The 24,708-nt window shown below is 35.3% G+C and overlaps 4 protein-coding genes across 5 annotated transcripts; 1 reads left to right on the top strand and 3 right to left on the bottom strand.

Annotated features, from left to right (window-relative positions):
• Nucleotides 1-7,034: 7,034 nt before the first annotated feature.
• LOC109148767 (uncharacterized protein ycf45) lies at nt 7,035-10,986 on the top strand. Its single transcript, XM_019296492.1, has 9 exons — nt 7,035-7,397; nt 7,522-7,584; nt 7,710-7,787; nt 8,023-8,243; nt 8,576-8,648; nt 8,737-9,021; nt 9,190-9,333; nt 10,151-10,201; nt 10,571-10,986. The coding sequence occupies exons 1-9, from the start codon at nt 7,116-7,118 to the stop codon at nt 10,628-10,630; spliced, it is 1,257 nt and encodes a 418-aa protein (XP_019152037.1). The 5' UTR covers nt 7,035-7,115; the 3' UTR covers nt 10,631-10,986.
• A 692-nt stretch (nt 10,987-11,678) lies between these two features.
• LOC109148766 (CLP protease regulatory subunit CLPX1, mitochondrial-like) lies at nt 11,679-17,186 on the bottom strand. Of its 2 annotated transcripts, XR_002048872.1 has the most exons (16): nt 16,238-17,186; nt 15,655-15,716; nt 15,345-15,433; nt 15,103-15,182; nt 14,913-14,963; nt 14,702-14,776; nt 14,530-14,607; nt 14,339-14,395; nt 14,155-14,225; nt 13,952-14,051; nt 13,728-13,832; nt 13,461-13,523; nt 12,396-12,518; nt 12,140-12,298; nt 11,883-12,052; nt 11,679-11,811 (listed from the first exon to the last, which is right to left on the bottom strand). XR_002048872.1 is itself a non-coding variant. In XM_019296490.1 (15 exons), the coding sequence occupies exons 1-15, from the start codon at nt 17,018-17,020 to the stop codon at nt 11,987-11,989; spliced, it is 1,962 nt and encodes a 653-aa protein (XP_019152035.1). In that variant the 5' UTR covers nt 17,021-17,186; the 3' UTR covers nt 11,679-11,986. The 2 variants fall into 2 exon arrangements, 1 of the variants encoding a protein (XP_019152035.1); XM_019296490.1 differs by having other exon boundaries at nt 11,679-12,052.
• Nucleotides 17,187-21,836: 4,650 nt separating this feature from the next.
• Nucleotides 21,837-22,160, bottom strand: LOC109148636. The gene has a single exon (XM_019296371.1). It carries the CDS (start codon nt 22,158-22,160, stop codon nt 21,837-21,839), a length of 324 nt encoding a protein of 107 aa, XP_019151916.1.
• Nucleotides 22,161-23,433: 1,273 nt separating this feature from the next.
• Nucleotides 23,434-24,300, bottom strand: LOC109148538 (22.0 kDa class IV heat shock protein-like). Its single transcript, XM_019296276.1, has one exon. The coding sequence runs from the start codon at nt 24,167-24,169 to the stop codon at nt 23,603-23,605; it is 567 nt and encodes a 188-aa protein (XP_019151821.1). The 5' UTR covers nt 24,170-24,300; the 3' UTR covers nt 23,434-23,602.
• Nucleotides 24,301-24,708: the final 408 nt, after the last annotated feature.

Below are 24,708 nucleotides of genomic sequence, written 5' to 3'. Positions count from 1 at the left end.
AGCATGACGATAATATTACTCCTTTAATTTAACATTATGCATGACAGCAAGAGCTAGGATGTGTATCCTTGTTACAAAAACCCCACTTCACATGTCTCATCATGTATATATGACTACATTTGAGCTTGAACACAAGACTTTGAAGGTACAAAACAATCAAAATGTGAAACAACCTTATCGCCTATCCTATGTTTTGATGAAAAATAAAAAATAAAAATCAAATCAAATTGAGAGTGAGAAAAAAAAAGGGCTACTATAAAAAAGAAAATTAGGAAAATCTATCATAGGTGTAATTCATGGAATATACCTCCTATTAAGTGTTTAATTCTTATTGAATGAAGCAAATGAAATGAACAAAATTCATGGTTTGTCTCCTTTAATTAATCAATCAAACTATGACACAATTATGTTATGAAGTAAAAAAAAAAAAATGGAGTAGGAAATGTAAATCTATGTAAATATGTAATATTAGAAATAAAGGGATGACACTCATTGAAATTATGACATATGTTTTATTAGTTGTGTCCAATTAAACAAGGTTTTAGAAGTTATTTAAGAATTTAGAGGACGGTACGTTATAGTGATAAAAAAAAAATTAGATAATTAGTATCATCAATCTTAAGATAGGCCGTCACAATTATTTTCTTCCAAAGTCACACAAAATACAAGTTATTCACAAGTAATGATTGTATTGAATATTTAAGAATTTAGAGATCCGTTATAGTGATAAGAAATAGACAAAATTGACAATTATTATCATCAATCCTAAGGTAGATTCTCATAACTTTTTCCTTCCAAAGTCGCACAAAATACAAGTTATTCACATATAGTGTATTAAATCGGTTATAACGGTTAGATTTTATTACAGGGCGTTTGGTTGGAGGGAATTACAATTTCATTCTCACATAATTTCAAATGCAAGAAAATTCATTCGTTTGGTCGAAGGGAATTACAATTCCATTCTCACATAGCATTTTCATTTTCTCATACTCTGGATTATATATGCATTTCAAAATGGACAAATACATTACATGAAGGATAGAATCCTTAACAAGTAATTTATTATAACTTAGACTTATAACTTTTATATACGACCCGATAACAAGACATGAAATCAAATAAGGAAATAACAAGTTAGTGTTTAGGTTTAACATGTCTTTACTCATGAATGGTAAGGTGTTATTCATGACTTAATTGGTCAACCAACTTTACCCATTTAAACCGTAGTTAATTTTAGTATTAGTTATGATTTTTAGATATTACTTTGAATATTATAGTATGTTATGAATTGAATATCTTTATTTTTTTGTTGATTTCATTGTAGATTGTTTTTTTTTTTTTTTTCAAGTTTTTAATTTTTTTTTTAAAAAATTATACTAACATCTCTAATGAGTAATGAGTTTAAACCAATTATCATGTAATATCTGAACTCAAAACTTATTAAATAAACATTTCTATTGTGTCAACTAGTTTAAAAATCGCGTTTAAGTTTGTGTTTAGAACTCCAATATGTTAACATTAACATGTCTTATCCATGTTTAGTCTTATCGTATCGGCATATTATATCGTGTACCAGGGCGCACAATGCAAATTATATTGTGCACTGTGCACCCTGGCCCAAAATGACGTCGTTTTGTACTCTTTTTTTTTTTTTTTTTTTTTTAAATTCCTTTTTCTGTGTCTGTTGTTAACTTCATAAAAAAATTCTTATGTTTTGAATGTACACAATTATATAATAGAATGTACATAATTGTATAATAGAATTTACATAATTGTATAACAGAATACACATAATCTAACATAATACATAAAACACATAAACTCTTAACATAATACACATAAACTCTTAACTCTTAAAAAATCACATGTTTCGAATAATGTACATAATATAATTGTATAATAGAATGTACATAATTGTATAACAGAATACACATAGCCTTCGTCGCGTCAACTCCCCACACAACTTAACAAAACGATGATATTTTGGGTAGGGCGGAGCGCACGATACATTGTGGGTCCTTGTGCACGATATAACGATTGTATCGTATCAAGTATCAACTTGTTAACAAACATAGCTTGTTTATACAAATTGATAGGTGGGCTCTAACTTGATTAGAAATTAATCTATGAATAAAAAAATCAAAGTCGAAAGATAATTATTCAAGAAATGAGAATTAGTGGGTAATATTAAAATTTCATGAATGTAGGAAGTAACATGCATAAGTAAAATAAATCTAAAGTTCTCGCTATGTGTCGTGATTTTATTGATGGAAGAAAGTAAGTAATAAAAATTGTGAGCTACATTCCTTTTTTATGGACAAATGAAAACATACCATGTAAACGAAAAAAAAAAAAAATGAAGTAGTTTTAGTCCCTCAATTGTTTATTATTAGTCGTTTTAGTCTCTAACTTTTTACAATTGGCAATATATATACACCTCTAACTCTTCAAAAAAGTTATAGTTTTAACACATGGAATAATGAAATTGTTAAACTTTATTAAAATTTTACTTAATACATGAGTATTTTAGTACTTTAAATATTTTATACTTAATTATAATCTTCTTTAGTCATATTTCATTTGTAAAATAACAAAAATAAATTTTAATAGGATTCGTATAGAGAAAATAAAAACGATGTATCAAAATTGAAGAGGAAAAGTCTAGGGGAGAAGGTTGTCAATTCTTAATTTTGCATAAAAAAAATTCAAAACTGAAAGAGTTATAAAAATAAAGATAGTAAACTTTTAAAAGTTAAAATATCTACGTACTATGTAAAATTTTAATAGAGTTTAATATTTTTGTTCATTCAGGGGTTAAAGCTACAATTTTTAGAAATATATTGCAATGATAAAAAGTTAAAAACTAAAAGAAGTTAAGAACTAGCAAGTACTAGGCAAATTTTTATGTGAACCATGATCGAGTGGTGTGTAGACTATAAAAAGTACTTTTTTTTTTTTTTTAATTTCAATAGGAAGGGGAACACCCGGAAAGAAAGTTCTACATGTCAACACTTTGACGCCAGGATGGAACACCACCATAGTCATCCTCAAGAATACTAATTAAATCATTAGGAGGATCATCTAAATAACTGGTTCCCAACTGAGAAAAAGAACACCGAGCCAATAGGTTTGCATCTTGGTTTTTCTCCCTGGCAATCATAGACGGAGCCAGAGGGGGGGCAGGGGGGTCAACTGCCCCCCCCCCCTCACCCCCCTCACCCCCCCACCCCACCCCCCTACCCTATATTGTATATAATATGTATATATAGTACATTATTCATATAAGTATTATAAAACAGATTATGTAAACAAAAGTTGTGATAGACAAGGTGGTAGCTAATGTTTATGAGTTTTGGAATGACTTGGGTTTGAGTCTTTGCATTGGCAATGTTACAGTCTTATTCACTTATTAATAATGGAATGTGTAATTTATAATGTGTTTTATATTCGAATTGTTTTATCAAATTAATTATGTTTCATATTTTGTTATAAATATTTTTATAAAGTTTTAATATGTTTTATTTTTCACTATATCCAACAATATTTATTGTTATACTTCTTAAGTATTTCAATTTTTTTTTTTTAAACTTTCTCTTTTATTTTAATTTTTTTCCCTCACTAAAAAAAATTCTAAATCCGCCATTGAATCCATCCCTACTTCTTTGCCCCCCCCCTCAACATATTTTCTGGCTCCGTCCCTGCTGGCAATAAGTATGATTTTCCAGTCTCCAATGGTTTCCAAATCCCTTCTACATGCATTAAGGATGTTGCTGGCCACTGCATTGACCCTTTCCTTTTTGTTGATAGCTTCCACCACAGCACTGGAGTCACTTTCAAATATAGTATACCTACATCCAAGAAGTTTAGCTAATTGTATTCCCTTCAAAAGAGCCCAGGCTTCAGCCGTCTCAGCTGCACAGCATCCTATGTTATGGATGTAACCTTTAACCCAATTGCCTCCCTCGTCCCTGGCGAGTCCGGCAAAGCTTGCCATGTTGGTTAGGGGATTTGAGCATCCATCTATATTTATCTTAGTCTATCCCGGGGTGGTTTAATTTAGGCACTGTTGAAAATTTTGCTATTTTCGTCCAACAATAATGTTGGTAGGTAATTTGTAAAAAATCACAACTTTCTAACAAAAATAGGAATGAACGGAAAGTTGGACGGAAGTATATAACAGCAGGGAAGGTCGCCAGTCGCTGCTGAAATCTCTGGTCTCCACCATCGCAAGTGAAGGTACATAAAAATATATTATTAACGGATTCCCTCTTCAATTCATATTCTAGGGTTTCCTTTCATTCATCCTTCATCTCATCCATCCCCAACTCCAGAACTACAAATATATATTGGGAAGAAGAAGAACTAAAAATATATTATTAATATTTTATATTTTATTTATAATTATTTAAGTTTTCTTCTAGAAATTTGTAGCTAAAAGTTCAAACCAGGGTGCCAATGCTATTCTACCCTATGAGGAAGTTAATTCTTCAACTAGAATCTAATTTGAATTAGAATTTAAAATATTGACACTGGAGCATCTATGAATGTTTGTGCGAAGGTTGTGTTAGTATTGTGATTACAATTTATTTCAACTACTTGTCTCATTTTTGGGTTCTAATACTTATATTATAACTTCTGAAATGCATTTATGTCTTCATTTTTGGGTTCTAATGCTCCACTTGTAAAGCAACATTTCGATTACAAGTGAAAGAGGTGAAATTTGACATTGTCACAAGAGTAAAGCACAAACTCTTTGTGGTCAAGGATTTTTTTGTTCATTTCCTGATTGCACAATAATATATATAGGTGTGTACCTATATATGAATGTTATGAATTCTTATTTCTGCATTTGCACTGCTGAAAATTATGAAATTTCTGACCACCTGAAAGTGATCTTATATCAAATCAAAAGCAAAAAGTGGTTGGAAATAGCAACAAAGGTTTTTCCGGATACCAAAAGTGGTCGGAACAAGACTTTCGACTTGATTTAAAATTATTTTCAAGTGGTCGGAAATTCCATAATTTCCAGCAGTGTTGTTTTCTCACCAACTAATTTGTTTCTTTGTTATAAGGTATGAAGAAATGACATCTAAGTATACTTTGAGCATATTGCTGGAGATACTTTCTCGGAACTTGGAAGTCTCCAGAATTTGTCTGTCATCTAAGTATATTGTTGTAGTGCTTGTTTGTTTTCTTGTACTAGCATGAGATAATAACACAATTTGATTTAATTATTGAAGTAATAAATATTTCTTCAGATAACACTTTGAAACTTGATGTATTTGATTATGTAAGGACTTGTAGAATTCTTTAATATGAGAACAAAGCTTTGAGCACTTGCACTAATGTCTCACATTTTGTGGTTGTGCATAACAGGGAAAGGATTTGAATGAGGATTTTCCAGTCAATGGAAGGTTCATATCTAACTATCTAAGCATCTTATTATGCAGTTACTATGTTTAGGCTTTCCACCTTATTTGTTCTTTCCCCCATCTTATAGTGTATCTAACTATCTAACTTGTTTGCTTCGTTTTCAGTTTCTTCTTACTCTTATTGGATATGATTCCCTCATACTTTGCTCATGTTCGGGCTCTTGCTATACTTTAGACTAAATTGCTTCACCTTAGTGTGGACTGCACTTGTAAATATACATGTTTCTATTGTTTTTTTTTTTTTCTTTTTTTTTTTTTTTTTTTTTTTTGTAGATGAGGGAGAAAAAAGGTGATTGGCTGAAGAACAGGGCACAAATTATTGAGATTAAACTAGAGCTAACCGGTTAATTGACTAAATGATGAAACACAAGTTCCTTTTGATGAAGATTAATGTACTTTATATTTTTATGATTTTCTTGTAGGTATGGCAATAGTGCATTTGATGGTACTAATTCCCGAGTATATCGGATGTATATACTAATTCCCGAGTATATAGGATGTATGTACGGTATGTAATTTGTATGAACAATAGAGTAGACCGTAGAATATAGCTCAAGTATTCTCTTATTGATAATCTCTTGTGGGTTTAGAGAGAAGGGGGAGGATATGTTTTCTAGAGAGAGAGTAGAAGGGACCCCCTAACTTGAAGGGCTAGAAGCCCTTTTATAGGCCTAATAAGGTGGCGGGTTTGACCCGTCACCTTTGACCTCGACCCGCCGACCAAGACCCGAATCGTTTGACCCCGACCCGACTATAAATGGGAACACGGACCCGGGGTATATATCCTACCAAGTAGCCCCCCAGTCCGTGCCCTGACGACGAGTTAACGAGGAAGGGTTCGGACTGAAAAAACTAGTTACACGGTCCGCGACATGCGCCGGTTGCCTCGTTAAAAACCTTAAGCTAATAAAAATTCAATGGGAAAAAATTTTAGCCGAGGAAAAAAAGAGCACAACGCTAAACGCAGTCTGGTGGACCAAAAAGGGGGTTGCCCGACCTAGGGGTCGGTTTCGTAACAAGATTCCAGAGGTCTACTACACTGGTTTGCCGACCGGGTTGTCGGGTACGACCGGGAGGTCAGACTAAAGTGCGATTTAGGGATCAATCTTTCTATGATCTAACACTAGGAGACCTGACGGTCTAACGATGGCAAGACCGGGAAGGTCACTTTGATCGGGAATCGATGACGAGACCGGGAAGGTGGATATTGGGTTCTGGATCTGAATCATAACTGAAAATTTTCAATTCGATTGCTAAAGTGTCCGGTTCAGTTCAAATCGAACCGTGGTCATCCATACGTATAAGTAATAATTTGTTAGAGAAAATAAATAAATAAAATGTTTACTTTAAGAGTAGAGATGTTAATTTAATATATCAGGGGGAAAACCGCCATTTTTAAAATAATTGAGGGGCTAATATGCTTACATGAATAATTCAGGAGAAAAATGTGCTATAAACATATAATTAAGGAGAAAAAGTGTTATTTTCCTTATTTTTTTTATTTGTAATCTACACAATTTTGGTTACATCCAGGGGGTTTCCACCGTCGACTAATGTCGTCGCTGAGTTGTAGAAAAATTTAGAAATGTGTTGTATTACTTTTTTTTTTTTTTTTCACCCACAATGTAAACCTATATAAGAGAATTTGGGTGCCGGAGTGGCGGGCATATCCGGGCCCGTACAATGACGGCCAGTGATAGCTTCATCTCTTTGTTAACCGTTAAAAATACCGGCGCGTTGGCCAGCTCTTCGAAACCTTGTTGCTTTATCAAACTTAACCGCCAATGCTATCCCAACCGCCGTGTTATGCTCGGAGTCCATGGCAGCAGCAGTGGTTTTGGTAGTAGCCGTGGCAGCGGTGCCGCCGTTGGCCGGAGTCACAGTACATGGTGCTGCCGCTTTGTTTTATCTGGTCATCATAATAATTCTGTCTCCGAAGAGGATGATATCAACGCACTTCTACAGGTTACACATTTTTTTTTCCCAATTTTCTTTTCGTGTTTGAATGATTGCGAGTGTTTGTGGTGTAATTGGATATATATCATAAAGCTTTGATTCCCTTTCACATTGAATTTCCTGGCGATTGTAGATTCTTCCGTGCGATTTGCGCGAAACTCTGTTGTGCGACTCTAGGCGAGATCAGCTACTTGAGGTGATTTCATGGATTTTCTTTTCAGTAAAGTGTTTGATAGCAAAGGCTATCGGTTTCCTGTCTTAAATTCTGTTAATTGTTAATTCTTCTTGCATTATCATTTGGCTTACCGTGTAAACGAACAGGTGATTTTGGATTTGGGTCGTTTACCTCAGGCACAGTACTTAGGTGATTTTAGCAGGCAGGATTTGAGAAGCACAGAGGTAAATTCTGAAGAATATAATCTGAAATTTCTTTTGAAAAGTTCTTTTATTACTCCAGTCTCCAGGCATTCCAGTAAGTTTATTGTGACTCACTAGTTGCTATTGCTTGATTGATTGTAATGGCTCTCTAACTCTTCTTTGCAAAATGGAACCAAATCAAAGGAGGAAACTAAGAATTTGAAATTGAAGATTGTACAGTATGTTCTATTTAAAGCCGAATCCTTGTGTTTCCCAGGTATCAACAGAAGAGCTGGAGTATGTTCAAAATGCAATTGGACAATTTGGAGGTGACAACAGAGCTGGAATTGAGGGTACCTTGCACCGGATCTCTGCTATTAAGAGTAGGAAGGGGGAAATTATTGGGTTGACTTGCAGAATTGGTAGGGCAGTCAGAGGTCAGGTTGACATGGTCAGAGATTTGCTTCATTTTGGTGAAAGCATCTTATTTCTTGGAAGGTGAGCGCGCAACCAAAATGGTCATATTGAAGTGTTAAGAGTCCACATTGATAAAATAAGAGAGAACATATGGGGTTATAAGGCCATGTGTTAGACTAGCTAATTGATTGGATTCAATCTTTTAGTGTGGTTTGGCCCATGTGAGTGACCTTGATGGTATTGAGCTTTTGTTTCAGGGGTTTACAAGACCCAATTTTAGATTATAACATGAAAGATTTCTGGCTTGTCACCCTAGAGAAGCAGATTTTTATTTATAACTATTTTCACCGAGCATCTAAGTCCACCAAAAGAGCAATCATTGCCTTCTTAATTATGTCTCTTGAATTTAACAGGCCTGGTGTCGGCAAAACTACAGTCATGAGAGAGTTATCTCGTGTCTTGTCAGATGAGCTTCACAAAAGAGTGGTTTGTTTCCTTTATATACATTTGAGATTTTCCTCATTGTCCATTTGTAGGGTCTCCACTTTCTTTCTTTCTTTAAATATTGTGATAGGTTATTGTTGACACCAGCAATGAAATAGGAGGTGAGGGGGATATTCCACATCCAGCAATAGGGGGTGCAAGAAGATTGCAGGTTAAAGATCCATCCTTGCAGCATCAAGTCATGTTAGAAGCCGTTGAGAATCATATGCCTCAGGTGATAGTTATCGATGAGATTAGCACAGAAGCTGAAGTTCATGCATGCCGTACAATTGCTGAGAGAGGAGTTATGCTCATTGGTACAGCTCATGGAAAGCGACTCGAGAATATCATTAAAAACCCAAGTCTATCTAAATTGGTATGCCTTAAACTCATTTTCTCGATCTCTTGAGGTGATAATTGTCTATGGCATGTGACACGTCCTTTTCCTCTATAAGCCAATTTCACCTAATTCATGTAGCAGATTATGAATTTATGATGGATTCTCTGTGCTGCTGTTTTGATCTCTTGTTATCATCTTTTACAGATTGGAGGAATAGAATCTGTAACCATCAGTGATCAGGAAGCTCGAACTAGAAAGAGCAGGAAAAGTATTCTTGAGAGAAAAGCTCCACCAGCATTTCCCTTTCTCATTGAAATAAGGGAGAGGCACTACTGGGTTGCACATCGGGTTAGTAGGCCAATATTTTTGTGGGAAAAAAAAAAAAAAAATCCTTACAATACATTATATGATGGTAAATCACTTCAAACTGGCTGAAGTCCTTATCTTTTGATTGTCTAATTGAAGTTGTTTCAATAATCATTGCTCTGCTCTCCTTTTGAGTTGATCTCACATTTCCATTTCTTGGAAGAGGAATTAAAAATCTTTCATTGAGCATTATACCCTGACTAGTGCCTAACGCCTTCTACAACATTGGTAAAAATTTTGAAATTAGAAGACTAAGGGCTCGTTTGGTTCGCGGAAAATATTTTAAGGGAAGTGGAATTGAAATTCCATGGAAAAACAATTACTAGGAAGATGAATTTCATTGTTTGGTGGGTGGAAAAAGAATTACTGGGAATACTAATTCTATTGTTTGGTTAGATTTGGAATTGTAAGGAATAACGAGTATAAAGACATATATGTCCCTACAAATTAATAAAAGAAATATAATTAAAAAAAGTAAACAAGGGTAAAATAGGCATTCCATCTCACTTTTTCTTCCCATCTTCCATGGAAAACAAAATCCTTGGTCCAACCAAGGATTTTGTTTTCCTCAAATTTGAGGAATTCATTTTCCATTAATGGAAAATGAATTCCATGAACCAAACACAAGAAAACAACATTTTCCTCCACTTTTAGGAAACCATGAACCAAACATCCCCTAAATCTATCAAAATTGCATATTGTAAATTAGATATGAAATTTCCACTGTATACATGGGATCAAAATAAAAATAAACTCTTATTTTGAGCATAATGTCACCATTTTTTTTTCACGATTGCAGACTGAGAAAAGTGTGGATGCTTTGCTTTGTGGCAAAAAGCCGATGGTTGAGGTACTACATTTGTGTTGCTCAGATTTATCATGGGAACCTACCTAAAATTTTTGTAATTTTAAATTCCAATCTTACCAAACATCTAATTAGGACTCACAGTGGCTGTGAGATTGTTTGAAAAATATTGAAGGCTGCAATGGTGGGATTCCTGCTTGCCAGTGTACCCACCCCTAATTGGTGGAGAATGAAAAAATAAAAAAAAAAAATCTTTTAAGACCTCACGCATAACTATTTAGAGAAAAACACGAATCAATTACTTCTATTTGAGTGTATTATCTGATTTGAATAAGGCGTTTATAATAGTAGCTGTTTGTTTTACTTTGTTGAATTTCTCTAACTGTTATGTTTGGATATATGTGGATTTAACAGGTTAGGAAGAGAGATAATCAATTCAATGTGGTGATTGAGAGATGGAAAATAGATGATTGAATCTGTTGTTTGCTCATTGCCTCTTGAAATAGCCAGTTAACTGGATTGGTTATGAGTTCTCATACTCGTTCCATTGAATTGTCTGTCTGGTATGTATTACAATTTACATCCTACAGAGTATCATATTATCATACATTATGTGGTTGCATAGAATATGAGCTAGAAGTGGAATATTCGGCTCAGAAATAGATGTTTGTTAGGAAATTGTTGTAGTGCAGCTACTATTAATGTCGTCTGTATGCTCAGAGATAGATGTATATGTTAGAGAAATAGGGTATAGGTTGAGAGAATCACTCTCAACTCTGGGTTTGAATGTTTGAAACCTGTGGCTAGAGTTATCTCTTTTCTTGTAAAAATAGTTGTACTCTTCCTTGTACATATCATCACAAATATATACAAATACGAGTTGAGTTCTTTAGGTAGTTCATTGTTCAACATGGTATTAGAGCTTCGGCTACGGTGAAGGGGTGGGTAGTGCTCGGAGGAGGATAGCAACGCTGGGCCGAGGAGTCGCGCCGTCATTGGAGTTGTCACATGCCACCACGCGCCACCGACGACATTTCACGACCGCGTTTACGTCGGACTGCTTGCCGTGGAAAGGGGAGTCCGCTTTAGTAATTTTACATTAGATTGAATTGTCTTCTTGTTTAAGTATTTTGACCAAATTAACAATCCAAATTGAACAAGATGTAAGAATTACAAAGCACAAAACCAAATATACAATGGGGTGTTTGGTAAATGTCTGTTAATTGATTTAGTTAGTGAGTTTAACTAATTAATAACATTAGTCGATTGTAGAAAAGTATTTGGTAAATTAGTTCTTGGTGTTAACTAATTACATACAAATGACTTTCTCAAAAAACTAATTGGAAAAGTTATTTTGAATAGTCTTTTTAATTTTAGCATTTCGGAACAAAAAATTGTTACAAAAAGCTAATTAATCAAATACTCATATTGATTGTTTAACAAAGTCAAACAGCTAATAGCGATTAAATAAGTCAAAATTAACTAATAAGCTTAATTATTTTACCAATCAGGGCCAATGTTAGACTCATCATACAATCCCCCTTCCTCTTATTGACAAAAAAATCTTTACATCTTTAGAATAAAATTAGAAGGTTTACATAGTTACATTATCCTCCTCACCCTGGTCCTATCATTGTATCTTCTGTGACTATAATCTATTCTTCTCCCAAATATTGCCTACTGAACCAATGAGCTAAGCCCGTACGGGCCAAATACTAACTATAATCTATATTCGTGTTACAAGGGGACCAATACAGTACCATGAATGGAAAATAAAATAAAAATTTACAACTAAGGGACTAAGCTTATACAATGTGATCCCCACTAATCTTACATGCTCATTGCTGTAGAGGATACTTCTGCTTCACTGTCCTGCATTTCCACTTCCACCATTTCCTGGAGATATGTTCAATCACTGATTACTCAATAGCTTTTCTAGTAAACAAATCAATCAGTACATACATATATTATAGCAAATTTTACCCTTTGATCTTTGAACCGCGGCTTAGCGAGGTAGGTCTCCAAAGCACCATTTCCCCGAAGCACTATACCACCGCATCCAGGGCCACTTGTAGAACCTACCGACTCTTCATCTACCACAACAGCATCTACTCTCTCGTCTCCTGTCTTGACGTCGGGAATCTACAGGTGAAACGCAATAACGATAAGAAATGATTAACCGGTAGGCCTCTCTGGAGTCTGATAGAGTGTTTTATATATACTATTCAGCCCAGTATACCTCATACATAGCGTCAGTCAATATAGTTTCAAGTAAGGCTCTTAGCCCTCTGGCACCAGTGTTTTTAACCATTGCTTTCTTTGCAATCAATCTTAACGCCTCATCTGTAAAATGTAGCTTCACCTAAACACAAGAGTTCACGTGTAAGTATAAAAGTAAACTGAACTTGAAATCCGATCAAGTGGGTGTTTTTGCATGCAATTTCTTAAAAGGTGTCAAAGTGGGCCAAAGCCCACAGGACAACCCTAAACCGCCCTGCGGTGGGACGGGTTAGAGCCTAAAATTTCTGACCCGCAAAAATGCAAGCGGTTGGGAGGCTACACAGGTAACCCCGCACAGGCCACGGGCCACGGGCCACAGGCCAACCCGCGGGCTAATAGTTTATATTATATATATATATATATATATATATATATGAACATTAAACAAACTAAAACATTAAAAAAAATTTAATTTCTAAACATGGAAGGATATAATATTATTTAGATTAAATTATTAAAATACAGAATAATTCTATAATTTTTTTTATTCTTGAAGTTGGCTTGCGAGCTAGCCCGCAAGCCCACATGAGACGAGATAGGGTTGAAGAGTTCTAGCTCGTTGGCTTCGCAGGCCGGCCCACAAAGGCCTACAAAAATTTCAACCCGCGGTGGGATAAGCCAACCCACATGGACACGGCAAATTATTGTGTAGACCATAACAAAAAGTACATTTTTAATATACTAAATGTACATTATTCATGTACTGAATGTACATTATACAAAATAATGTACTTTCAGTACTCAAATAATGTACATTCTCTGAATACAATGTACATTTTTAATGTATTTAATGTATATTATTTTTGTATTGCATGTAAATTATTTTACAATATACAAAATATGGTCCACAGCTTGTATGGACCATGGTCCACACAATAATGATTGCATTGACACCCCTACAATATTTCTTTCCTCTTTTTTTTCTCTCTTGGTGTAAATTATGTGCAATTGATCCTCCCCCATTAAATTTTTGAAATACATTAAATAGGAAAGAGACGTGAGGTTTCACACCGCCACTACTTACATTGTTCATGCTGAATAATTTTATGTACTGCTTACATAGAGCATTGTTGGGTTCAGTGAGGACCTGAAAAAGAATTTCATCGTTATATCCGCTTTCCGGCTCAGGTATGTGAAGGAAATCAAACCACTAGAAAAATTCAAGCGAGGAAAAAAAGAATGAGGTCAGGATAAAGCAAGAAGCTTTATTTTCCTGTTCATTAAGCATATTGTGGGTCCTAGCTGGGATGAAAAGACAAATCGAACACCGCCAAAGAAGAAAGAAAATTACCTGAACAAGTTGGTCCTCAGTAAGTGCTGACAGACTAACTAAAATAGGGAACCGTCCGATAAACTCTGGTATGAGGCCATATGCAATCAGATCGCTGCTCTCAACCTGAAACATGAAGTGAGGTTCGGTTCTTCGGGCTTGCACAGCAAGATAGATGCTTCGAGATATTTTATTTTTCAAATTTTCAATTCGTAATTTCAAACACTACAGGACTTCGTTCTTACAGATTCTAGCAAAGAAGATGTCACAGAAGCGTTAGTTACTCCGCCAGTTCTCATGTTGGCACGTATAGGAGCACCAAAACCAATTGAAGAATCCTGCCGCCTGGGACAATTCAAAATCCCAACGAAAGTTCTCAGATCAAAAGACAATATTTTTTACTAGGATCTGGCAGGCAAGGATGAGGGAAATATAAATAATAAATCACCTCTCCGAGATGGTTTTCTCCAAATCAATGAATGCCCCGCCACATATAAAAAGGATGTCTTTTGTATCTATCTGTATATATAAAAAGAATGTCTTATTCCAAACTATGGTTTTCTCCAAATCAATGAATGCTCCGCCACATACAAGGCATTATTTTGAAACGAGACATTTCAGGCCGATTTTACCTGAATATGCTCACCACGAGGATGCTTCCTTGCCCCCTTTTCAGGAACATTCACAATCTGCATAAAAAAATATAGTCATTTATTATTCACATCGAGCTTTATCATTTTAAGAGACAGAACTTTGCACTTCATATGTTCATCAAATCGTAAACAGAAATGTAAAACTAGCTTACAAGAAGGCTAATACTTACCGTTCCTTCTAGCATTTTCAGTAGTGCCTGCTGAACTCCTTCACCAGAGACATCACGGCTAATATTCAAACTCTCAGCCTTGAAATTGAAAGAAGAAAAGGAAAAGAAAATACGCGAATCAGATTTTATATCATAAAATATGAAATAATTAAAGGGAGGTGGGAACTGACACCTTCTTGGTTATCTTATCAACTTCATCAATGTAAACTATCCCTTGTTGTGCTGCTTCTATATTGAACTCAGCAACCTTCATGCAAAATTTGAAAGCTCAGGCATTTGTTTCAGATATGGAAAGATTCAGATAGAAAGGATGGAGAAGACGAAGATAAGCAGTGGCCAAAAAGTAAAAGAAACATAAACCCATGCCAGCACAGAAAGTATACCGTAAGCAATTTGTACAATATTGATTCAACATCTTCACCAACATAACCAGCCTGCAAAAGGGAACGAGCTTTCAGTTGGAATGTTATATAAAGAATGAAGCAAGAGAAACAATAGCCACAAGAAAGTATAAAACAACATAGACAAAGAAAACAAGCGGGGAAGTTTTTAGAAAGTAGGAACTTTACTTGCCTGTGTTAAAGTTGTTGCATCAGCAATAACAAACGGCACATTCACAAACCGAGCTAGGGTTTTGGCAAGCAGTGTCTTCCCTGTTAGGATGAAACCAATCAGAAAGGAAGTCCATGTTGGAGATTTTGTTCCATGATATCAGGCAATAATGATAGACATCACTTCTCAAAGTATTAAATGCTACAATACAAATTATAAACGAAGGAAAAGAACACACTAGAATGAGAAATTAATGTGCACACCTGAGCCTGTTGGCCCCATCAGTAGCACATTGCTTTTTTCCAATTCTACACTGTCTTCACTATCTTCCCTTACAGTCTCTGCTCCTGATCTAGTATCCAAGTAATGAAATTTTAATTTTTTTTAAAGGCAGAAGTATAATTTTGTTTTTGTTTTTTTTTATTTTATTTTTTAAGGTGAAAGAGTTTCTAGCAAAGAATAATTCATATTTGCAGATTGATGAAGAAAAGTGATAAACACTAAGTCTGTTGACAGTCTTGCATGCATCAAACAAATGAAACAAGCAATAATAAAAAGCAATTAGTCACTGACCCCTTTTGCAGAGAAGCATGGTATATCCTTTTGTAGTGGTTATAAACAGCCACCGAGAGCACCTGCCAATTGAGTGATAAGAGAAAGCTTAAAATTAAGTCCAAGTTAAAGAAGAAAGGTTAAAATAACTAAACACAGTATTATATGGAAAATTATATACAAATCCTGTAAGCAACAAAAATCTTTTAAGCTCTTAGCCTTCCTTCACCTCCCATATTTAACAGCAGCAAGATAAGATTTATGCAGGAAATACAATGACATCGAATAGCATTATGCCAACTCATCTGATGCGAGGGAAAACTAAAAAAGCATCTAGATATTTTTGGAAATTGTAATAGCAGATTTGCTAAAATCAGGCCAAATTCTAACTTTACAATAAAAGCATTTAGCTAATTAAATAGATGATCTATCAAAGCATCAATGATGGAATTTCTAATGAAAACTTGTTCTCATTAACTGCTGCTTCTTGTGAATATAAACAAGTTGCTAAATCCAATATGCAAACTTTAAATTTATTTACTCATTATAATCCATCTTAATTTTGTTTAAGATAAAGAATGAGCAAGAGAATTAAAGAAATGACCTTCTTGGCACGCTCTTGGCCAATGACAAATTTATCAAGCCCCCTGCAGATCTCCTTTGGGGTGGGTAAATTCTTTCCCAAATTAGACCCACCCCACTGACTCTTCTCCCCACTGCCACCATTGCCGCCCGGAGCAGAAGCTCGAATGACATTGGTACCGGGGGCAAACGGTGGGCCGGGAGGCGTATGCACAGCTACCCCATTTTCAGACGGCGGTGAAGAGCCGGCCGGGGGCCAATTCTCGGGAGGCTCACCGCTATACGACTTCAAGGTCCCCCAGAAAGATGACCTGATCGGCTTTCCGTATTGTTCCACCTTATTACCGGAATTCTTTCCACTGCCCAATTTCTTGGCCCTCTCAATCTCGAAGAAGGTTCCTTGAAGAGGCGCCATGGTGTAGGCGGTCTTACACTTGGGGCAGAGATTAGAACCTCCAATTTTCGAGTCAGCGCCGTCGTTATTAGCGAGAGAGTTAGTGCGGTTGGTGAAGATGAGATCCGTGTGATTAGAGCAACGAGGGCAATCGGCCTCCGCCCTAATCCGGCGGATGGGCTCGGAGGAAGAGCCGGCGCCGCCCCACTTGTACCTCTCCTGCACCCCAACAATCGACTCCCGCCGCTTAACACGGTGGAGACAGTTCAAGAACCCCCTCTTCTGGTCCTGACAACAGTGGTTGTTCGACGTAGAAGTCATTCTCGTCGCCGTGGCCGCCGTTTTTCTACCGGAAACAACCGTTAGAACCGCCGTGTCTCGTAGTCTGCTCCACCTCCATATCCCGGACATCCTCCGCGCCTGCGATTTCAGTATCAATCCTAAAGAATGGGAATTCCTTCTCGATATCGTAAACTTTTCTTGCCTCGCAGACAGACAGACAGGAATTTTGATAACGTAAATGGATATTGGGATCTGTAACAAGGATTAAATTATTAATATTTTAGTGGAAAACGTTGTACTCTACTTTTGAACCCACATGATATACAGATTACAGAGTATAGTGTACAGTACACGAAAGTGCAACACAACTGAATATTTGTTCACGTCACGCACACTCCTACTCTGCACAATCCGATTGCTACAAGTTATCCTACATGCATTCTTAATCTCAATTTCATCAATTTTACTTATAATGTAACAAAGAATAATAATTTAGTTATTCCTATGACTTTTCCGGTGAAACGTTATTTTAGATAATGATACTTTCGTCTCTTCAATTTTTATTATTATTTTTTTAATGAGTTAATTCTAGCAACGATTCTTTGTCTTTGGTGGCAATTTTAATTTTAGTCCCAAACAATTCATTTTGTCATTTAACAACCTAGACTATCATATTTTGGATACTTTTGGCCCTTTCAAATGGCTTTCTCATGTGAAACCTTATTTTAGGCAATGACATTTTCATTTCTCTTTTTTTTTTTTTTGTTCCAGTTTTCTGCGCCAATTTTTTTTTTTTTTAAATCATATCTTCAGATGTGGATTGCACAATCTCCTTCACATGGCTCTTGTCTTCATCTCCTTCAACTCGGCCTAGATTGTCCTTCGTCAATGGCGATACAAAGTATGTGAGGACCTCTGGGTACAAGAGAATCATTTTGCAACGCAGTTGGAAAACTCATGATGTCGCCACCCGATTAGCTTCAATCTAATAATTGATATTGTTTTAGTCCATGATTTTGTGAATCATATCTACTATAGATATAGAGCCCAAAAAAAATAATAATAATCATCTTTTTCATTGAAAAATACTCTTTCTTAAAATAAGGTTTTACCAGAAGGACCAAAACTGTTCAAAATATGACAGTATAAGGTGTTAAATGACAAAAGGACTAAATTTAAAAATGTCACCAAAGACAATGAACATCCGCTGAAATTAACTCTTATTTGTACGCCATAAGTTTATTTTAAATTAAATTTTCAAAAAATAGTTTATCAATTTTTTTTTTTGGATGACGAGAGAAATTCATAGTGCTTCTGTGTAATAGTTAACAAACTACAAATGAGAGATAAATCACACTAAAAAAAATCGTATACAATATGCTTGACCAATAAAATGTTGGCAAGAATTGAAATTGTGTACGTAGCTTATCAATTTTTACTATAAATTATCATAACTATTATAGAAGAGCTTCGTGTTTGAACAATGATCATCATATCATCACTTTCCACAACACCATATTTTAGTTAAAGCTTGCAAATTCAACATTATTTTTTAAAGGGTGAGTATTGCAAGAAAAGTAAGAAGCTGTTTTCACTAATTTATTACAAGCTTTAACTCAAGTCTAATTAGCTCAGCATTGATTGAACTTAAATTTAGTGGTCTATATTTATCTGTTGTTGTATTTGTTTGTTTCAATTTAATGAATTGCAAGTGTAATTTACACTCACCCCTCTGATTTTAATTTTGGGTTACATTAATAACGGATATTTATGGTTTCAGACTGACAGATTTTAGTAGCACTTGCTCAAGTTTTTTATTATTATTATTATATTATATAGTATTATATATTATATATTTTGTTTAATCTTTAGGTGTGAGTAAGAGGTAGTACTCACTAGTACCCATGCAAATTTTATAATGCTATCCTTATCTTTATAAATATCTCTCATTTTTTTAAATAGATCTCACTTTCACATAATTAAATTTATAAATTCTTCACTATTTATTCTACATTCTTACAAATCTTTATTATTTTTAAAATGGGTCACACTTTCATATTATATTATTATAATAAATATAATAATAAAATAATATTTAAAAAATAATAAAATTTAAAAAAAAAAAAAACAAACAAACAAAAGGTGTGATGCGGCAGCTTTTGCCGCTTAGCAAGTTCTCTCTCTTCTTGCAATACACGTTGGCTTTAAATAAATAAATAAATAAAAATCTCTATCTTGCCATGTTAGCTTGCCGATCCCAAACTTGCTAGGAAAGTGACAACCTAACACAAGCAGTTCTAGTCTTCTCCAAACATTATATAGTATTGCATGCAACTGCTTCCGGTCAATATTGGGTGATGTTTAGAGCATCTACATCAATGTATTTATTTATTTTTTGTGGTTTTTGGAATAGTAAAAACTAAATGTGTAGTTTTTGTACAAATGGGATATGTGATTTGTTGGTGTATTTTTCTCCCGCAAGTGCAAGACTTTTGTGGGGTCCACTGATTGAGAAATGAAAACAAAGCAATCTGCCTGGCTTCGCATGTTGGAGTCGCAAGTGCATTGACACCTTTTCTATTTTTTTTCCTCTTCACTTTACGGTCTCTCTCTTACATGGCTATGACAAAATCTACTTAAAAAAAAAAAAAAAAAAACAACAACAACAACAAAGCTGATAAGGATGTTTTTAAGAATATAAGCTATAGTTGTTTGCCTACTTCGTTAGGCCTCCAGTAGGTATACAAAGTATGATGCATACAAGCCCGCATGGGCAGCTCAACTGGTCATAGAGGTAAAGTTTAGAAAGAATGACTAGGAATCGAGTCTCACCAGCGGCAGTGTGGGAGCAACCTATCAACGTGGGAGTTACCATGATTTGCATCTTCCCATATGCTCTGTCAGGAATTGTGACGACTTTAGTCCCTCGGAAACTATTATATTTATGCCACCAATATGTTACTTAATAAAGTGACGAATTTGGTCCTTCAGGGGCTAAACTCGTCACTTTGCGCGGAACTTAAAGATTAAAGATGGTCACGGCAACACGAGGAATTGTGACGATTTTAGTCCCTCGGAAACTATTATATTTATGCCACCAATATGTTACTTAATAAAGTGACGAAATTGGTTCTTCAGGAGCTAAACTCGCCACTTTGCGCGAAACTTAAAGATTAAATATGGTCACTGCACGCATATAATTTAAGAACTAATTCTATATTACGGAGTCTATTAGTATAATTTGAGGACCAAAAGTGTAATTTTACTTATAAAGTTTTAGAGTATACTAATCCAGTTAGTCCACCAAGATAAATTGAATTTCTTTGGATTATAGACAGCGCAGCCAACCACATAATGGAAGGAAGCTGCAACATTATATTGTAGAGCAGGATTTGAGCAGTTGGATTCAACCATTTGGGGCAAGGGTTTGAGCAGTTGTAGTTGAATTTAAATATATTTTTCATTTTGAAATTAATTATTGTGTATGTTATTTTGTTGATAACACCGAATTAATTGACAATATGTAAAATTAAAATAATAGCAAGATCAAAATAATAAAAAATAATTAGAAAATTTTCAAATTTTTCTGTCAACATATAGTTGCTCACAATTTCTGAACAACCGTTAGAAGGAACTCTCCATTGCAATAATTGAGTTCTCTTTTCTGACCAACAAAAGGAATTGGTCGGAAATTATTCTAATTAAATCAATTTGGTAGGGTGTTCGCCCAAAGTTTTTGTCCAATAATGATCTATTTGTTGTAAATATTAGTGGTGGCCATTATTTTGTAACGTTTGTAACAGACATATTAATGTCTCATTATATATGCCATTATTATTTGGTATTATATATGTGTGTAATTCATTTGTAAGAGGAGGCTGTTGAAATGAAATCATGTCACTCACTTCTTCTCTATCCATTACTTTTATGTTGATTCAATCATGAAACTCACCGGTTAGGAGCTAAAGGCCAACGGGCACAAACAATAACATTACAACACTATTAAGCGCTATTTCCGTCTAAATTAATATATTGGTCAAAAATTTCGACGATCAATTTTTTAGATCTCGACTTTGGTCGTTTTGTTGACTGAAAAATTAATTTTTGTCCAAAAAATACTTATTATTATTCAACATTCCTCGAATGTAAACAAGAAATTTTTAAAAGTGACATAGCTCCAAATTTTAAGGGTGTGTAAACTTTGATTCTCTCGAATACCAAAAACAAAAAAGAATAAGGATCAAATAGACTATCGAACTACACATAATAATGCAATTAAGTCACTGAACCTAGCCAAGCACCTTGTGCTCAGATGACATGTAGTGACTTCTTCCATATGGGAAGTCATGAGATCGAGTCTCAGTGGAGGCGTTGTTGACTCTTTGTGCTTCAATAGGTTGAGAAAGTATGTTTGAACAGATACTACAATGTAATAGAGTCAGTAGCTTTCAAAAAAAAGAACCTAAAAAAAAATAACAATTGAACCCTTAAACTAATCAAATTTGTGCAATTAGTCTAATTTAGAAGTTTCACAGGTTAGTAACATGTAGGGGTGAAGAGAATTACCAAAAAACTGACAAAACCGTTATATATATACTGTTAAATTTTTATTAAAGGCAATTGCTACAAAGATATCCCAAACTTCAAATACTAATACCAAATCATAAAGTAGCTAGAGAAACAACACATCTCTAAAAATTTATGAAATATTCAAGAGGAAAATCAGTATAAAATGTCCTGCAAAATTCACGATTTGCCGTAAGAATGCTCAAATCCACCCATGCACTTTTAGCAGTGAGGATATAACAAATTACAGATTTGATGATAGCAGTCTTCGCGTTTCACCACTGATCTGCATAATAAAAATTCAAGCCATTGAATAAACCGCAACAAAATGGAGATTGGCTGTAACCACAAATGCAGATAGATATCTCTTTTACTCCTCTTACAGACCCCTGACTTTCTTGACGAGGATGGATTTGAGCTTGCGAGCGAGTTCTTGGGAGCGGACCTTACGCTGGAGGGCTTTCTTAGCGAGTACCCGCTTCTCGCAGTTCTTGATATGGCGAGGCTGCTGGCGCTTTATGATCCGTTCAATCCCGCTGGACTGCATCATCCTTTGCATCACCGCCAATGCTCTCTCTAGATTGTTGTTAAAGACCTTCACTCGGATTCCGCGGCATTGTTGGAGCTCCCAACTCACTGAGTTCAGGGAAGCACTGGGACGAGTGAAGACGGCGGCCGAGACGCGGTTCCGCAACCAGTTCATTCTCTACCCTTCTAGGGCAAAAAAATAAATAAATAAATAAATAAAATTAAAAAAAAAATATATATATATATATATATATATAATATTACTTGTAAGATTAGAGATGTCAATGTGCCCCGTCTTCAGCGGGGGGACAGAGACGGAAAAAATTTCGAGGATCGGGACGGAAAATATTTTAAATTCCTCGCTGGGGACGGGGATACCCGTCCCCGACCCCGAAAATAAAAAATATATTATATATATATATATATATATATATATATATATATATATATATATATATATATATATATATATATTATATATATTATTAGGAATTAGGAATTAGATTATTAGTTATTTAGTTAATTAGGTTTATTAGATTTTAAAATTAAAATTTAAAACACACTCAATACTATTCAACTATTCAAACAGTGTATGTATATATTGGATGAATTGAAATTTGGAATATATTGAATATTGATTGATTATATTGCATGCACTATGAATATTGAATGTGTATATATTGGATTAATTAGATTATTAGAATATATTGACTATGAATTTCAATTTTTTTTTGTTTTTCACTTTTAAAAATTGTATTACTTTTACACATTGACTATAAGTTGACCGGGATGGGGATTTTCCGTCCTCGCCAAATTCCCCGCGGGGACGAGAACGGGGAATTTTTTCAATTCTCCGCCGGGGATGGGGATGAGGGCGGAAATAGGGTCGGGGTTGCGGACGGGGAGTATACTCCTCGCCCCGTTGCCATCCCTATGTAAGATGCTCGATTATTCGGTTAATCGAATAACCAAAATCGACATAATCAGTTTCGGTCGATTAAAAGTGTCCCGGTGGGTTATGAAAATTTATAAAATGTCATTAGTTATTCGGTTATCGACCGATGCTCACCCCTAATAACAGGTCACTAAAATTTAAAATATTTTTTAAAAATTATTATTTAAAAATAATAATTTAAAATTAAAAAAAAAAAAAAAAAAAGCCTCTCGCGGAGACGAAGAAGTTGTACGTCTTCCTTCCCGACCAAAAAAATGAAAGAGTCTCTTCGTTTCTAGCCGGATACAAAGAGTTTCTTCGTCTCTATGATTTATCTCCATAACTGGAGACGAAGAATCGTCAACAAAAAAATTTAAAAATGTTTAAATTGATAAAACATAAATTCTCTTGAATATTTAATAAACTATTTTGCTACATTGTAAAGGGACCAATTAATATAAGGGACCATTATATTCCATTATATTAATTGAGAGAACATAGGTTATCTCTAATATTTATTGCAAATTATCTCATTGTTTGATTTGGCAAACACCCAAAAGTACATATACAACAATACAGTACAACATTGTATTACATTAATAGGAGTGAAAATAGCTTAGCATTGAGTGAAATTATTCGATGGAGTTGGTGTAATAATAAGCTAAGCCCGATCCGGTCCATTATTAAAGCTCTTGTTTAGCTGCTTCGTTTATCTCTGCTGGCTTCTCCCCTTCAATGCTCACAACCTTAGGGACCTTAACGCGGTCGGGGGCCAATTTGGCAAAGGAAATGGTGAGCACGCCGTTCTCCAGCCTGGCCTTGACGGAGTCGAGGTCGGCGTTCTCAGGAAGCCGGAAACGCCGCCAGAACTTGCCGTGAACCCTCTCCTCCCGGTGCCAATGATCCCCTTTCTTCTGCTCCTCCCGCCTCCGCTCTCCGCTGACCCGCAGCACCCGGTTCTCCTCCACCTCGATCTTCAGCTCCTCCTTCTTAATCCCCGGCACATCTAGCGCGATCACGTGCCCCTCCGGCGTTTCCTTCCAGTCTACTTTGGCCGGCGCCAACGCGAAGCTCTCGTCCCGTTCCAGTGCCAGTGGCGTCTCTTCTAGCACGCGGAACGGGTCCAAGAACCACCCGTCCGATGAGAGTAGGCTGCTGCCCGGAAGGTCCATTATGTGAGGAAGCAAAGATCCTTGCGACACGAATGCCAGCGCCGCCAGCAAAATGCAATAGCCGAATAAAACTCTCATTTTTCTTCAATTCTCGATCAGTTCAATCTATCGCAGTGACTGTTAATGGTGGGAAGATTATATATATTGCAGATTTGGGTTGTTGTAATTAAGTGGCAAGTGTAGTGTGATGATGACTGATGAGGAATTCCTTGGGGAGAGGACTTCTTCACTTGTAGTATATATAGAGGAAGGAAATGGGTTTTGTTTGTTTGTCTTGAATGTTCTGATGCGGTGCATTAGAAATGGTGAGAAAGATCTAGGCAGGCAGGGGTGACGCTACCATGTTCCAGATATTTCTCGATCGTAGTAGAGCCCAGATGCATGCTGATCAAATTAATTAGTCCCAATTTCACTAAAATGAAAACTGTTTCTATTTTCTAATTTTTTAATTTTCATTCTCTGTTTTCCATTTTCCATTTTCTATTTAGAAAACTTGTTTATTAACATTTATTTTTTCAATTTTATTTTACTTAGATTAACGTTATAAAATTAACAGAAGTTTAATTTCGATTGATTTTTAGATCTTATATATAAAACTAATTTTTGCGCTTTGCGCG

This window comes from Ipomoea nil, unplaced genomic scaffold, assembly GCF_001879475.1.
Source record: "Ipomoea nil cultivar Tokyo-kokei standard unplaced genomic scaffold, Asagao_1.1 scaffold2144, whole genome shotgun sequence".
NCBI lineage: Eukaryota > Viridiplantae > Streptophyta > Magnoliopsida > Solanales > Convolvulaceae > Ipomoea > Ipomoea nil.
Note: the sequence above shows the minus strand (reverse complement) of the source record. Positions and strands in the feature narration are given on the sequence as shown.

Excerpts from the sequence above, each read along its gene's own strand:
- LOC109148538 (XM_019296276.1), bottom strand. The coding sequence starts at position 24,169 with ATGAGAGTTTTATTCGGCTATTGCATTTTGCTGGCGGCGCTGGCATTC.
- LOC109148636 (XM_019296371.1), bottom strand. The coding sequence starts at position 22,160 with ATGAACTGGTTGCGGAACCGCGTCTCGGCCGCCGTCTTCACTCGTCCC.
- LOC109148767 (XM_019296492.1), top strand. The coding sequence starts at position 7,116 with ATGACGGCCAGTGATAGCTTCATCTCTTTGTTAACCGTTAAAAATACC. Across the intron at positions 7,398-7,521 it reads ATATCAACGCACTTCTACAG|ATTCTTCCGTGCGATTTGCG; the intron begins GTTACACATTTT and ends TGGCGATTGTAG. Across the intron at positions 7,585-7,709 it reads GGCGAGATCAGCTACTTGAG|GTGATTTTGGATTTGGGTCG; the intron begins GTGATTTCATGG and ends GTAAACGAACAG.
- LOC109148766 (XM_019296490.1), bottom strand. The coding sequence starts at position 17,020 with ATGTCCGGGATATGGAGGTGGAGCAGACTACGAGACACGGCGGTTCTA. Across the intron at positions 13,833-13,951 it reads CATCTTCTTTGCTAGAATCT|GTTGAGAGCAGCGATCTGAT; the intron begins GTAAGAACGAAG and ends TTCATGTTTCAG. Across the intron at positions 12,519-13,460 it reads AATTATTCAGCATGAACAAT|GTGAAGCTACATTTTACAGA; the intron begins GTAAGTAGTGGC and ends TCTTGTGTTTAG.